General features: G+C 52.8%; 1 protein-coding gene across 1 annotated transcript in view; it reads right to left on the reverse strand.

Moving 5' to 3' along the window:
* The window catches only part of Rps6ka2 (ribosomal protein S6 kinase A2), a 142,988-nt gene that overhangs the window by 30,573 nt on the left and 97,628 nt on the right, over positions 1 to 14,787 (reverse strand). Inside the window, exons 10-11 of the mRNA XM_038338882.1 lie at positions 13,466 to 13,554; positions 2,277 to 2,341 (exon numbers count right to left, since the gene is read on the reverse strand). Of these exons, the coding sequence (XP_038194810.1) occupies positions 2,277 to 2,341; positions 13,466 to 13,554 (154 nt within the window). The remainder of the gene's footprint in view (positions 1 to 2,276; positions 2,342 to 13,465; positions 13,555 to 14,787) is intronic.

The raw sequence follows: 14,787 nt of genomic DNA on the forward strand, positions 1-14,787 counted from the left end.
TGCATGTTGCTTTTATTGGATAATGAATAAAGCTGCCTTGGCCTATGGCAGGGCACAATATAGCCAGGTCAGAAGAGATACAGAGAGAGTAGGCCAAGTTAGGGAGACGCCATGTAGCCACCGAAGGAGAAATATGCCCACTGAACTCTTACCAGTAAGCCACAGCCTCATGATGATACACAGATTAATAGAAATGGGTTAATTTAAGATGTATAAGAATTAGTTAATAATTAGCCTGAGCTAATAGGCCAAGCAGTATTATAATTAATATGGTTTCTGTGTGGTTACTGAGGTCTGAGCAGTCGGGAAGTGAAGGAGCAGTCTCCGCCTACAGATTCCCCTTCCACTCCCCCCGCCCCCCTCCTTCCAGGCTCCATTTATGCAGCAAAACCTGTGACACAGCACTGGATCATTTGTGCCCAGCTTATCTCTCCAGTGAGATCATTGGACCTCCAAGGTAAGGCTCTACCACATCATGGTCATCCCCAGCCCAGGAAGTCCCTGGAACAGAGGCACTCAATGTGCAGGCTTGAATCTAACAGGGGAATGGCACACTGGCAGAGAAAAACCAGGGAGCAGAGTGCCACCCCAGAGGCCTGGCTTCCATGCCCCATATGCTAAACTGTGCTAGTCATTCCTCGGGGTAACACGAAGACAGCTGCTGTCGATGAGAAGTCTGCGGGTCAGTCTCTTCTCTTTCAGTTATTCTTTCTTTTCCTTCTTTTCTTTTCTTTTTCCAATGCTGGGGATGGAACCCAGGGCCTCCTGTATGCTGGACAAGTACTCTGCCACTGAGCTACACCCAGCCTGATGTTTTAATATTCTGCTAAAAAATCCTGTGATTAACTTCAGCTCCGGAAATGAAAGTCGTGTGTGTGTGTGTGTGTGTGTGTGTGGGTGTGGTGTGCTGTACATCACATGGATATCAGGAGGCATACCGGAGGGAGGACAGCCCAGAGGCTGTCAGATGTAAGCACCGTTGCAAGCCTGTCTGTCCTTGGGGTGTCTTCTGCCTCAGCAGAAGCTGGCATTAGTATGGCTTGGGCAGGTGTGAGAGGATGGGTGTTCAGAGGTGCTAATGAGGATTTAGGACTGTGGGCAGGTGCTCACCAGTTTGCTGAGGGTCCCGAGCATGCTCACCCTCAGGCGGGTAGTCTGTGTTTGTCTCAGACTCTTGGTGCAGAGAGGCCATGTGTACCAGGCAGCATCCCCTCCACCCTGTGTGCACCAGGCAGCTGCAGCATCCCTTCTGCCCCGTGTGCACCAGGCAGCTGCAGCATCCCCTCCACCCTGTGTGCACCAGGCAGCTGCAGCATCCCCTCCACCTCATGTGCACCAGGCAGCTGCAGCATCCCCTCCACCTCATGTGCACCAGGCAGCTGCAGCATCCCTTCTGCCCCGTGTGCACCAGGCAGCTGCAGCATCCCCTCCACCCTGTGTGCACCAGGCAGCTGCAGCATCCCCTCCGCCCCATGTGCACCAGGCAGCTGCAGCATCCCTTCTGCCCCGTGTGCACCAGGCAGCTGCAGCATCCCCTCCACCCTGTGTGCACCAGGCAGCTGCAGCATCCCCTCCGCCCCATGTGCACCAGGCAGCTGCAGCATCCCTTCTGCCCCGTGTGCACCAAGCAGCTACAGCATCCCCTCCACTCTGTGTGCACCAGGCAGCTGCAGCATCCCTTCTGCCCCGTGTGCACCAGGCAGCTGCAGCATCCCTTCTGCCCCGTGTGCACCAGGCAGCTGCAGCATCCCCTCCACCCTGTGTGCACCAGGCAGCTGCAGCATCCCCTCCACCTCATGTGCAACAGGCAGCTGCAGCATCCCCTCCACCTCATGTGCACCAGGCAGCTGCAGCATCCCCTCCACCCTGTGTGCACCAGGCAGCTGCAGCATCCCCTCCACCTCATGTGCACCAGGCAGCTGCAGCATCCCTTCTGCCCCGTGTGCACCAGGCAGCTGCAGCATCCCCTCCACCCTGTGTGCACCAGGCAGCTGCAGCATCCCCTCCGCCCCATGTGCACCAGGCAGCTGCAGCATCCCTTCTGCCCCGTGTGCACCAAGCAGCTACAGCATCCCCTCCACCCTGTGTGCACCAGGCAGCTGCAGCATCCCTTCTGCCCCGTGTGCACCAGGCAGCTGCAGCATCCCCTCTGCCCTGTGTGCACCAGGCAGCTGCAGCATCCCCTCTGCCCCATGTGCACCAGGCAGCTGCAGCATCCCCTCCGCCCTCTCCTTGCCATGTGGCGTGTAGAGCGGAGACCTCGGCAAGCAACTTACATTCCAGTCTATGGTGACGAAGAAAGGATGGCGCTTGATCTCCTCCACTCCGTCAATGCCAGCACCTGTCACAACACAGCAGAGAATCCATGTCAGTGCAAGCCCGAGGCCATGCGCTACCTCGGACAAGAGAGCACACAGCAGGGTGAGTTCTGGGATGGTCTTTCTGTGAGAAGAAATCTCCCACTTGCCCATGGCCTCGGAACCCAGGAAGCCCCCATGTGACTCCAAGGCTGTGATGCGGCCACAGCCAGAGTGGAAGTGGTAATGGAAAAGTAGGTGTCAGGTCCAGACTTCCTGCTCCAGGTATAGGGATGCCAGGCTGCCCAGAGAGAGGCACGGGCCATGTTTGCAACACCCAGAACCACAAACTGTCTCCACTTGGTTCTCTGATTTGCTCATCCATTGTGCCTACTTAACCTGTGTTTATATTAAAATCCTAAGTTGTGCCCTGCACAAGCAGGGGTTGGCAGGAGACGGGATGCCCATGGCTGTGACATCATTCTGGATGTCACTCAACACTGTGAATGGTGAGTTCCAGGGCAGCAGCATGAGTGTGATAACGAGCTGGCAAACACCCCACATCCACCTGGTATGAACCTGAGTGTGGGGGAGGGGCGGGGACCCTGCTGTGTTTCCACTCAATTCTTTAAACCGTGCTTCTCTAAATAAGGTCCACTTATTAAAAGCAAAGCTCCAGGGCCCAAAGCTCATGTTTCCCCAGGCCCGCAAGGCAGGCAAGGAGTCCAGGCTCTACTGCTGTGGGTCGGGGACAGAGCTAGCCTCAGCTACCTAGAAATAGGATCACAGGAGTCTTGTCTGCTCCTGTCCCAGAGTAGGAAAAGAATGACCCCCACCACCACATGGTGCACCCCAACCTCCTCCTGGCTCTAAGTCAAAACCAGACGCTCCTCTTGAGTCCATGCCCACTTGGCTCCTGGAGCCCTGGAGGTGGTTTCTTGTTTTAAGACATCTCCGAGCAGGTCACCATGAAGGGCAAAAGGCCACCTTGAGATGCGGTGGTGATCTGTCCTCTGTGGAGTCAGGGACTGGTCCCTCCTCTAGAAGGCTGGAGTGTCTGGGGGTAGATCAATACGTATCCCGTGGCTCATGCTCTGACCCTCCGGTCATCTGCTCTGTTCTCAGCAGCGACAGAAACCGCCTCCCACCTGTCAGGCAGCTTGGCCAGCCTGGGCTTGGAAAGACCGACCACACTAGGTTTTCTCCACGCACCAGCCTCAGGCTGTGCCATTCGGCTCGGTCACAGTTTGATAAGAAAATGCACAAATAAGAGAACCAGGGGAGGGTCTCAGGCTCAGGCATTCCACATCCACCCAGTGGTATGTCAGGTGCTCTCTGGGGGACATGCATCGCATACATCCCTCCCTTGGTCCCCGACTCAGTGGCCACTTCAAGATGAGAAACTCAGCCTGATGTAGACTGTGGAGCCTGCTCCAAGACACACCCACTGAAATGTAGAGAGATCTTCCGACTCAGCTATGCCATCCTTTCCAGGACTCCACCCTTCTTCCCAGACCTGACCTCAACCTTTCACCTCAGAACTCCATGATGAGGCTCCTTGGGGTCAATGTGTCTGTCTCCCTCACTGTACCCCAAGCCACAGGCCCAAGGTGTTAAGGTCCTGACACTTAGTGTTCTTTCCTTGAGGGGTGCTCTGAGGCTACGGAAGTAACTTCTAGAGCCGATGGCCTGACTTCCAAAGCTATCCTCCTGGGCCAGTGTCGCTGCACTCCTTTGATTAGGGCTAGAACTCCGGATGAAGGGTCATTTGGTTCTGGTGATTGAAGAACCAAGTGCTGCAAACTCACATCTCCTCGGGGTCCCCATGATGATTGTCACCCACCCTCCCAGGCCTCAGCAAGCACACCTGTCCAGGAGGCATGCCTTGCCTCTGTTTAAAGAACCTCTGCATGCATATGGCTTGCACTATGGTTTGCAAGAACAATAAGGAGGACACACTGGAGAAGCTGGTGTTGGGTGCTTATGAATCTCCTCTGTTGCTCTCCCCTGGCCCCATTTTCTTCTGCTGCAGTTCGAATCTGGCACCAAGCTTGGGGTTTGCAGTCTCAGCCAGAAGAGCTGGTGCCGTGATTACTGCGCAGAAACTGTGCACTGGTGGAAGGTTTCTGCAGCCGGGCTTTGAAAGCTGCGGTGACCTTTCGAGAACAAACCTGGTCATTAGTCTTCATGCTAGCCTTATCCTCTCCTGAGATATTTTAAAACAGATTGCTGTGGATTTGGCTCTGCTTTTATCTGGACTGAACACATTTGACAAATAGCAGGGAGCAGAGTTCCGGGAGGGGAGGATGGGAATATGCTTGTGCTGATGTGGGAGCCAGAGCTGCTATGTTATAGGATCTTGAGCAAACACCACTCAAGCCTCTCCTGCTCCAGGAGGATGCCTGCAAATCATCTCCTGTCACGGGCACTGACAAGACCCTGAAGTCAACAGAGACAGGCGGAATGCAGGGCTGTAGGGCCGGCCACGTGCCTCGCTTGTCTGGGGTGCCTCTCTCTAGGCTCCATCGTCTGCAGCAGGCTTCTCAGTGCCAGGCAGACACGGTGGACTGTGACATTCAGATTTCACCTCTGATGACCACACTTACTGACACATGTTCTAATTACTGTGGGCACTTTTCACACGGAGACATCCAGATTTCTGTTCTCGATTAAAGGCACAAGGCACTGAATCAAGACCCCATGTGACCCAGAAAAGGATTCCTTTGTTACCCATGTTTAGTTGGGTCCCCTTCACACTAGAATGCCCTCTTCTAATACATACATTGTGGACTCCCAAATTCAGCAAACCGTTCCCTAGCGGGTCTGCTGAAAAGAGCGTCCTTGGTTTTATTTTTGAAAATGGTTAACTCCTAGATCCTCTGCTGTACTTTTAGAAGAGCACAGAACCCACCTGCAATGCTCCTGGGAGCACTCAGAATTCACTCTGCTGCTGGCATGCCTTTCTCCCCTGACCGGCAAACCATCTGTGTCTAAGCTGTAACCACCCAGACCGCCTCCCAGGACTGACGGAAATGTGAGCCTTGCTTTCTAGTTCTTAATCACTTATATGCTATTTGCACAACATTTCTGTATTTGTAAAGTGCTTTCTGTCCATTTAAATGTTACCCGTTTGATGTTAGCAACCTTTGCCTGGCAATTGTGTGCCATGTGGAATGCTGGGCTGTGTGTGTGTGTGTGTGTGTGTTTGTACGTGCGCGCACACGCACATGTGTGCACACATGTGTACCCTATCATTAGATAGCCCTAGGTCTATTTAAGCTCTTGAGGGATGCCCAGGGCTGGTTCTGAGCTTACTAACTCCGAATACAAGCTCAACTGTGTGTGTGGTTTGAGGAAGCCATCAAAGGTCAGTGAAGACACAGTCATGATTGGTAGCTCTGCTTGTGGAAAGTGGAACAAGGCCCAGAGGGACAATGTCTGCATCTGTCCAGACCCCCTCTGAACAGGGAACTGAACAGAGACCCAGAACCCCAGGTGACCATGAGCAGGGCTCAGCAGCTGCCCTAGGCCATGGTCACTACATCGGTGTGACGATCAGCCTCACACATCCAACTCTTTGCTGAGCCCCATGCTCCCACGAGAGCTCCCGGGACTCTGGGAGAGGCTGCAGCCACTCGTTAGGGGAGGACACAAAGCCACCACTTGGTTAATAGAATTGATGCTCCTTGTCACTCATCTGGTCCTGCAGGAAAGTCAGAGCAGAGAAAAGGGAGGGTTGGAAACCAATTCCTGCAGCTGCTGAGGTTGGGGGCAGCAAGATACAGCCAGAGCTCTGTGTAGAAATGCACATGGGACAAGCTCCCCTCAGGACAGGCGCTGAAGTCCTAGGACTGGGGAACATACCCAGCAGACCACGCAGCACAGATGAGCTCCAGGCTGGCATTTTTCTTCAGAGAGTTCACATGGGATTCTACAGGGTGAGACCCACGTCTCTCCGAGCACCAGTATCAGGGGTAGGGGGCTAGCCTGAGTCTCTGACTCACTTTCTCACGGGTAGGGGGCTAGCCTGAGTCTCTGACTCACGTTCTCACAGGTAGGGGGCTAGCCTGCGTCTCTGACTCACGTTCTCACGGGTAGGGGGCTAGCCTGCGTCTCTGACTCACGTTCTCACGGGTAGGGGGCTAGCCTGCGTCTCTGACTCACGTTCTCACGGGTAGGGGGCTAGCCTGAGTAGAGACTCACTTTCTCACTTTTTCATCCTCTACTTTAAGATTCTAGGATTTGAAAACTGTTCTCAGTCACAGATGTCAGGTCTGGGCTGGACCCTTTGTGTCACAGGTAAGGGTTCTGGAAGCCAGTCAGGACAGTAATCTTCCCTAGCCTCTGCCACGGGCCGGGCTCTCGCTCCCCAGACCACACCAGTTCATCTGTCCCCACCAAGGCTGGTGTGTCCCCTTCCCCACAGTCCAGAGGCCCCGACAGAGATATCTGGGGATTCGGGACCCCAGCACTGCTGAGGGTGCCTAGCACTTTACCCAGCAGTTGCATATGTTTGTGGATGGCACACGGAGGTTTCCACATGGGAACAGAGCGACTGGCACAGAATACAGCAACCAGCTGAGGAGAAGGCTGTGAGGTGTGGCTGGCTCAGGCCTGGGACAGCTTGGAATGTGGGGGTCAACACAGAGGGCTGGCTGCTCTGAGACGGTCCTCTAAACAGCAGCACCCCTCCCTGGGTCCCGTACAGTCCCACTCCATCTACCCTCCAAACGACAGCATCCCTCCATGGGTCCCGTACAGTCCCACTCCATCTATGTGACACAGGGCAGCATTTCCTATGTGCCAGGCACTGCTCTCTGTCTCTGCGAAGTCCACTAACAACTTTGAGGTACACACTGTTATTCTCAGTTCACAGATAAGCAACCAAGCACAGAGAGGTTAAGCTATGGACTGGCAGTTACACGGCGAGAAAGCACAAACCAGGCAGGGTCATAGCAAAGGAGCTGCTCCCCTGCCTCCCTGCACCCTGGCAGCAGGCCTCTGAGTACCTCTGAAGGGTGTTGTCTGTAGGTTACCCCAGAACCCCCGATAATGAGGACTGTTGTTAGATCCAGGAAGACCCCTGAGCCAGCATATGAAGAGCAACTGGAAGGAGATCCTTCTAGACTGTGTCTGTGCACACAGACACTTCATGTCTGTCTTTCATGGCACTGTGCCCTGTTTTCACCACCTGCCCAAGTATGGCGAGGAAAGGCTAGGAAAGCTAGAAGGCTGGCCCAGACCACCAATGACTGTGCAGCATGTTGGGGCTCAGGAAATGAACCCCAAAGTGAAGCCCCAGATAGCCAAGTTCCTCCAGTCTCTCATACGCTTGTCTTTCTCCATAGAGTGCAGAGAAGCTAGGACCCCTTCCCTCCAAAGGCAACAGCGAGAACCAAATGGTCCTTGCCACCGTTCCCGGCAGGAGCTGGGCACACTATTCCGACCCCTCGTATGATGGTGGGTCCCAGGACACCTGTCCAAGAGTTGGGATCCTAGGAGTGGGGTGCAGGCTGCAGGAGCCTGGGACAAGCCCTGCTGAGCCTCTGGTCTCTCAGTATCGTGTGTTCACCCTCAGCCTCATTTTTGTGGGCTTTGCTGTTTCATCGAACCTGAGAAACGTTACTAGTGTCTTTGGGTCTTCACCTGAAGAGTCCTGCTCTGTGTACAAACGGGACCAAGTCTGTCAGTTACACCTCCTGCCCAGCTCCCTGTCACAGGGTGCCAGTGTGGCCCTCAGGGTGGGGAAAAAGAACTGCATACTGCTCGCTGCCATGTGGGCAGTCCCAAGGCTGGGGTGGGCCCTTGTGTCTCCGTCTCCAAATATTGACTGCTCCCCTTAAAAACAGCATCCCCACACCAAAAAAGAAAGAATTTTTAAATCCTTAAAATACTACGCGGTTACTGTTTGCAGGGCCAGTCTGCTGAGGCGCATGAGGCGGAAGAGGGTCCCTCTCCTGACCCCTGGGAGAGGAGCACATCTGGCCTGTCTCCTCTCTCGTTCATCCTGGGATGCTGCACACGGTTTAATCAGCTTCTTTAAACTGAAGCATCTGCCATATAGCACAGATGCAACCTCGCTGCTCTGGCCGAGTGCTGCCTGCAGCATCAGTCGAGCTAGCTGGTGTGTGAAGCAAAGCTTCTGGGGACATCTGTCAGCATGCCTCAAGGAGCTGCAGTCCCTAAAGTGGAGCTGACTGCATGAAGATCACAGGCTTTCACCGTTTAGCTGGAATTAGGGTGGGATGAATTCTGACCAGCGTCTCAGGGTGCCATCAGTTCTACGGAGGCCTTCCCAAGGTTAAAGGTCACCAAATCGATACCCCCATCCAAATTTGCAAGGCGTAAAAGGACCAGAGCTATTTGTTTTATCCCAACACCACAAAACAGAAACAATTTTGAAGACATTCTCAGGAAGCAAGAAGTCTGCACGTGCAGCTGCCTGTGTGAGACAGAAGTCTGGTAGGGAATTGAAGCCCTTGCTGGACGCCATTGAAGCCGATAAATACAATCTCAAAATACACGCAAATCCATTAAGACTAGAATGTTATATAATTATCTTTCTTCTGTTTTTCTAAATCTACCTATCTTTAATGCCCATTGGCTATACAGAATGAAAGTGTGTAAAATTCAAAGAAAATAAATAAATTGAGATTTTCATGCAATTCAGCAAATGCAATCGTTGTGAGAATTCAGGGGGTTCTCGGCAGGTGAAGAGAGAAGAGAGACAACCTTGGTGTAAATGGAGTACATAATCCATGTGTGAATTAAAGACAGTTTATCTGCAAGTCTGGCAGATCTCCAAGGACTCAGAGAGACAAGATGAACATAGAGAGTGTTTTGCAAAAGTCTGTCTATCCCGACGGGAGACCCTGTGGACATGATGTGACGGTGGTCCTGTCACAGTTAGTAAGGTACCGATGCTGGCTCCGACTCAGGGTTCTACACAGGACACTGACCTGACATTGCTCCAGAATACCAAAGCCCTTTTGGCTGTCAGTCCTGGTGATAGCTTTTGCACAATAGATGGCTGTGTCCCAAGCACCACTGTAGTCAGGCAGGACATGTTCCCTGTTTTGAGGCTTCTGACAAGAAGCCCTTATGTTTTCCTGATGTCCTGAAAAGCAGGTGTTTATGAAAAAAGCCAGATATAACAGGTTTTCCAAAGCTCATGGTTGGACAAGCACAGGAACGAGTTGGATGCTGTGATGGGCCAGTTTTATGAGCTGCATGAATTCCACACTTGAGATGAGGGCCCAGAATGTCTCCCTGGATGAGGGAGAGGGTATGCAGAGCCCTGGGCTGGTGAAGTCAGGAGGGACCTCAGGGACCAGCTGACCTCACTCCTCAGGGAGAAGAGCTGACCCCCAAGGTCACTTAGTTAGACCCAGGTCAGAGCCAATACACACGTGTGGATATGCACAGACGCTCAGGCAGCAAGAGCCTGTGTGTTCCACCATCTACGGCCCAAACTAATGAGGAACCCTTCACTTCTGTGGAGACCCTTATTTATACATGCTGGAGTGGACGGAAGGAAGGCTGGTCTCTCTTCCTGGAAGTCAAGAGGGGCAGAAACACTGATTCTTATACTCTGGAGTCAAAACATAATGTTGGCAAAATGAGACCACAGACGTGGCATCCCCCGTCCAGGAAGATGGAATGGCCAGAAACGGCTGCTCCTAGGCAGGTCCGAGAGATCAGAGAGGAATATCTTGGCCGTGGATGCTGATGTGGCAAGAACATTTTAAAGTCTGGTGGAGAACCCCTGAGTGAACCAGAGCCCACTGAGTACAGTCAAGGACAGCACCTCCTAGCATGGCCAGAGCTCCAGCCTCCATCCTAGCCGGGAGCAGACAGTGTGCAGCCCAGCAGGACTGGCAAACCATTTGCTGTCATCATTTCTTCTGCTTTACCCTGTGATGAGGACAATGGAGAGTGCTGGACTAAAGACCCAGTTGGGTGCCAAACTGGCCGTCACTGACCCCTGCATCTCCCACCTTCTTGGAGTGTCTAGTCTCACCCCTTTCCTGTTCTCTCAGCATCAGCCGTGCTCCCAGGGCTTTCAACATCTAGCAGCCCAGGTCCAAGGTGAGCAGACAGCACACCTGCCTGCACCAGCCTTGACTTGTTGGACCCTCTCGCTGACCCTGGTGGCTGCTAAGGAAACCTGGTCCCCAGCCTTTCTTATGACACCCCAACCACAGATGCCCGCTAGCCTTTCTTCTACTCAGAAGTGCCAGGTGAGCAAGTTCTATCAACAAGAAGTGATAGTAAGCTTTGAGGGGACTTTCAAATACACTTTCCTCACTGAAGGGACACAAGGACTTGCTCGCTCCATCCCTCCTCTTTCTCGCTTCAATACGGAAGCTATGGCCTCCTTGATCTATCGTGGCTACTTGTTGATCATAAGACAGCCAAGCATGGGAATGAAAAGACAAGTCACACAGGACAGAACACTAAGAGAGCAGAGGCCCAGCTGCCAGGCGATGCCTCAAAACCTACATCAGCACATGGCCTCCTGTGACAGAGGAAAGCAACAAGCAGAAATACGTTTCTGCAGCCCAAAGCAATTCTCATCAGATGCCTCCATTTATAAATGGATCAGAGTTCTCCTTTGAGCTTCTCTACAGCACTACCACAAGCCCTTGGCTCAGGGCGGCCGCTGGAGCACAGTGCACGGTCACATGACTTGTTCACCTGCGCACTAAGCAGCGGCTCTCACCATCCCCTAACTGTCTCGGGGTCCCACTCAGCATGGCTGTACTTATACTGGACAGTGCAGGCCAGTCAGGAAGGAGCACCAAGGAGTACCCCAGGATTGCAAGAAAGATCAGGCTAGGATCAAAACTCTAGAAGACGGTCGGAAGCAGGGCAGAGCTCTAGACAGGGCTCTGGGGTTCAGAGGTGAGTGGTAACGATAAATGAACACTTCTCCTGCATTTTGGGGAATCTGAGAGCTACGAAGGGATTCTGAAGCAGTGTGTTTTGAGGGGTAGGAGTGTTCCGGTATGCTCTGACCTAGCTCCTCTGGAGACCAAGACAGAATGCTCAAAAATTCAAGGTCTACTTGGCTACGGAGTGGATTCCAGAGGAGCCTGGGTAATTTAATAAGACCTGTGTCAAGAGGAATAGAAGGGGTGGAGGTACATGAAGTGTTTGCTTAGCACAAGCAATGCTGGATGTGGTGACCCTCAGCATCTCAAAGAAAATCAGTCTGGAGCAAGGGCTAGTCCTGTGCCCGGGAGACTGATCTCAGGGCTGCTCACCAAAGAGGGGAGGTGTAGTCGGAGGTCAGCTCCGGGGCCAGTGGCCTCCCCGGTGCGGACACCAGCGGACACCACTCTACTCCCTGACTGAGAAGGAGAGTCTCATCCTCCATGCCCCACTCCTCAGGGTGGGCGTTCTTGCTTGCAGCAGGCCTGAATAAACAGGAGTCACTGTCCCTGAGTACATGACTGCCTTCCCTATCAGGAACCAAGGAACAAAGCAAGGCAAAGCTGGCAGTTCAGAGAGCGACGGGGGCCTTAGGGCAAATACATGTGAGCATATATTACCCAGTAAGGATGATCATAACCCACTTGGTCCCATGAGAAGCCACAGTGATTTTTGGCTGAAGTCTCAGTTCCTATCTGAGATTTGTACAACTGTTCCAAGAACAACATCACAGGGAGAGTCTGACCCATGGGTTTCCTCCAAATCACGAGCCCAACACACACAACCCTATATGCACAGCCATGCCAAGGATTCCACTGTGGCTCCACACATTCCCATCCTGGGGAGTTCCATCTCATCATCCCATGGTGCCTTACTGCTTACCCGGGACTGTCACCTCCCTGTGGGGCATCTTGGTGAGCTCTTGCCAGGTAAAGTGCTCTGGTCAGCTGGGGAACAGCCCCAGCCCTTGGGCCTAACTGTAAAGTCCCCACTCGGGCAGCCCATTTTACGATGCCTCACAAGCTTGGCCACAGAGGCAATCACAGGCTCCACACAGGACAAGCACCCTCTCCAATGTCTCCTGTGCACTCCACTCCATGTCAGTTGTGAAGCAGCCATCCTCACTGGGGATGCTCCCCCAGAGACCTTGCCTGTGTCTGGGACTGATGGTCATGGGTGAGGAGGGAGGTAACGCCAAGAGCATCTGGTCCAGGATGACTACAGTAGATACGTCTTTGATACGCTCATGAAGTGGACATTTTCTAAAGCAACCTCGGGAGGGAATAGATGTGTCTGACATGAAAGCTGGATTAGAAGTCAAATGTGGATCTGTTTCACTGCTGGACTAGCATAGCACAGGCCTGTATTCCTTAGACCACACCACTGTATACAAGTCATACAAGTCACTGTGCACGCTAGGAGGATGTCCTAGGAAGAAAGACAGGGCTTTTAATAGACATTTTCTAATAACCGAAGATCGTAAGTGACTGCAGAAGTTCCCCGAATGGAAGCTGATACATGAAAGGAAGTAAATGAGGCCTGAGCTTCCTTGGGGCTGAGCCAGGCAGAGAGGAAAATTTAATTATTTCTTCTAGAATGAAATATTTCCTGACTTGCCTCTGAATGAAGTGTTTCTACCTGTGAAGCAGAGCCAATGGCCTGCGTTGTTTCCGCTCATCTGTAGGTTAAGCCACAGGCCAGCATGCTACGCTCAGACTACCACAGGACCCCTACTCCATCCCTACGTCTTGGTCCATCTCCCAAGGGTTTACAGGCCAAGCAGTAAACCCAGTACAGTTGGGGGAAAGGGGCGGTACTTGGGTTAATGCTACAGGAAGTCTGGGCTCTGTATGTGTTGGGCTTCTTAGTTTAAGTGACCTTTCAACCATTCTATCTGTAGTTTATGGATGCGGGACTAAAAGAAAATATAGGGGTTTTGTGCAAAAGTGGAGAATTAAAAAAAAAGATACATTGAGAATCATATGCCTTTCAGCAATCTTGATAAGATCACGCATCTGTGCAGGTTAGACCACATGTGAGTGTTCCCTGCTTCAGGGACTCTCTGCTTCCTGTGACTTCAGCAAGGCCAAGCACACAGTTCAGTCAGAGTTAGGGAACAGGAAGGGAGTCTTCCATGTCCCCATGGGACACTGAATGGTGACCCCCACATTCCTAAGGGGGTCTAGAGGGCAGCCTCGCTGCATTCCTGCAGGGGGTACCGTGGGGACCCTTACCTAGCCGGTTGCAGGGGTTCCGCTTGAAGAGGGCCCTCAGCAGACTCTGTGCCTCCATGCTGAGGAACTGGGGCATGCCCAGCTTGGCTCTGGAAGACAGATGGGAATGCAGGTGAGAAGGGAGAGAGCAAAGGTAAGTGCGGTGCCCAGTTCTGCGAGCCACTCTGTTTGCAAGGGAACAGTCCCCCAAACATCCATAGTTACGGTGCCAGCACTCTCCCGAGGACCCCGCTCTGCCTAAAACCATGGGAAGAGCTTCAGCTCATGCTGTTGACCATATTCAAAATTAAAAGTGTGAAATTTCCACAACTGCTACTTAATAGTCCACTTAAAACACAGCGAAAGATCAAAGCAGCAGCAGGGATCCCCCGAGCACTGACAGCATCGTCTGTGAAAACAAATTTTTCCTAACGCCACACTCCTTAAGGAAGCGAGGATATTGGTACTCAGTTCAATGAGTTCCTTCCCTGCACCCCGGGAACAGTGTCCTCTTACTTCCCCGGCAAGGGCTGCTGTAGAACTACAGAGAATGTCTGCAAAAGGAGTGTCCCAAAGGCCCGGAACCGAACATTGGCCCCTGGAGTCCTTGGACCTTACCCAGTGCCAGGCACTGAGTGTGGCCTGACCCGCAGCCTGGACAGACAAGAGCCCATGTGGGTTTGCTGGGGGGACTGACCCTACTTTCACCAAAAGTAAACCAAGTTCCCATTAAACCCCAGGGAACAGAGGTGCTCCCCCAAGAACACAGGGTACAGCTATCGGCAGCTACCCAGTAAGCACATGGATCAGATGCACACAGGATCACTGGCTGCCCTGGAAAACCACAAGGGGATCCTGAACCATGTGAGGCTTTGTGATGTGTCCCTGCGGTAGAGTTTCTACCTTCTGTCCCATGTACACAGGAGGAAGTCACAAAAGGTATGGCTTGCAATATCTAATGTCTCCTAAGTTTAGTAAAATCCTTTTATGCCAGCATTCTTGTGGGGGGGCACAAGGACAGTGCTGTGACTTTTCATGGGACCCTTACTGATTTGGGGTCCCCATCCTCTCTCATGCCCTGCTCATCTAGGACTTGATGGCAGGTGGCCAAGGGTCCGACAGTGGTCGATGGCCTCTTCTGTGGTCCTAAATGAGTCTGAGGAGACCAAGTCAGAAACCGTTTGCAACCACAAGGTGCCCTCTGTAGTCGGGTAGGGTGCAAGTAACCATGCGCAGGGTCAGCAGGGAGAGTGGAAGCCTGCACCTGTGCCCTCTTTGAGAATGTCTCGAGTTCCCAAGCCATCCAGGAGATCACTGTCATCACCTGGAAGCCAACACCGGAC

The sequence above is a fragment of the Arvicola amphibius genome, chromosome 8 (assembly GCF_903992535.2).
Source record: "Arvicola amphibius chromosome 8, mArvAmp1.2, whole genome shotgun sequence".
Classification (NCBI taxonomy): domain Eukaryota; kingdom Metazoa; phylum Chordata; class Mammalia; order Rodentia; family Cricetidae; genus Arvicola; species Arvicola amphibius.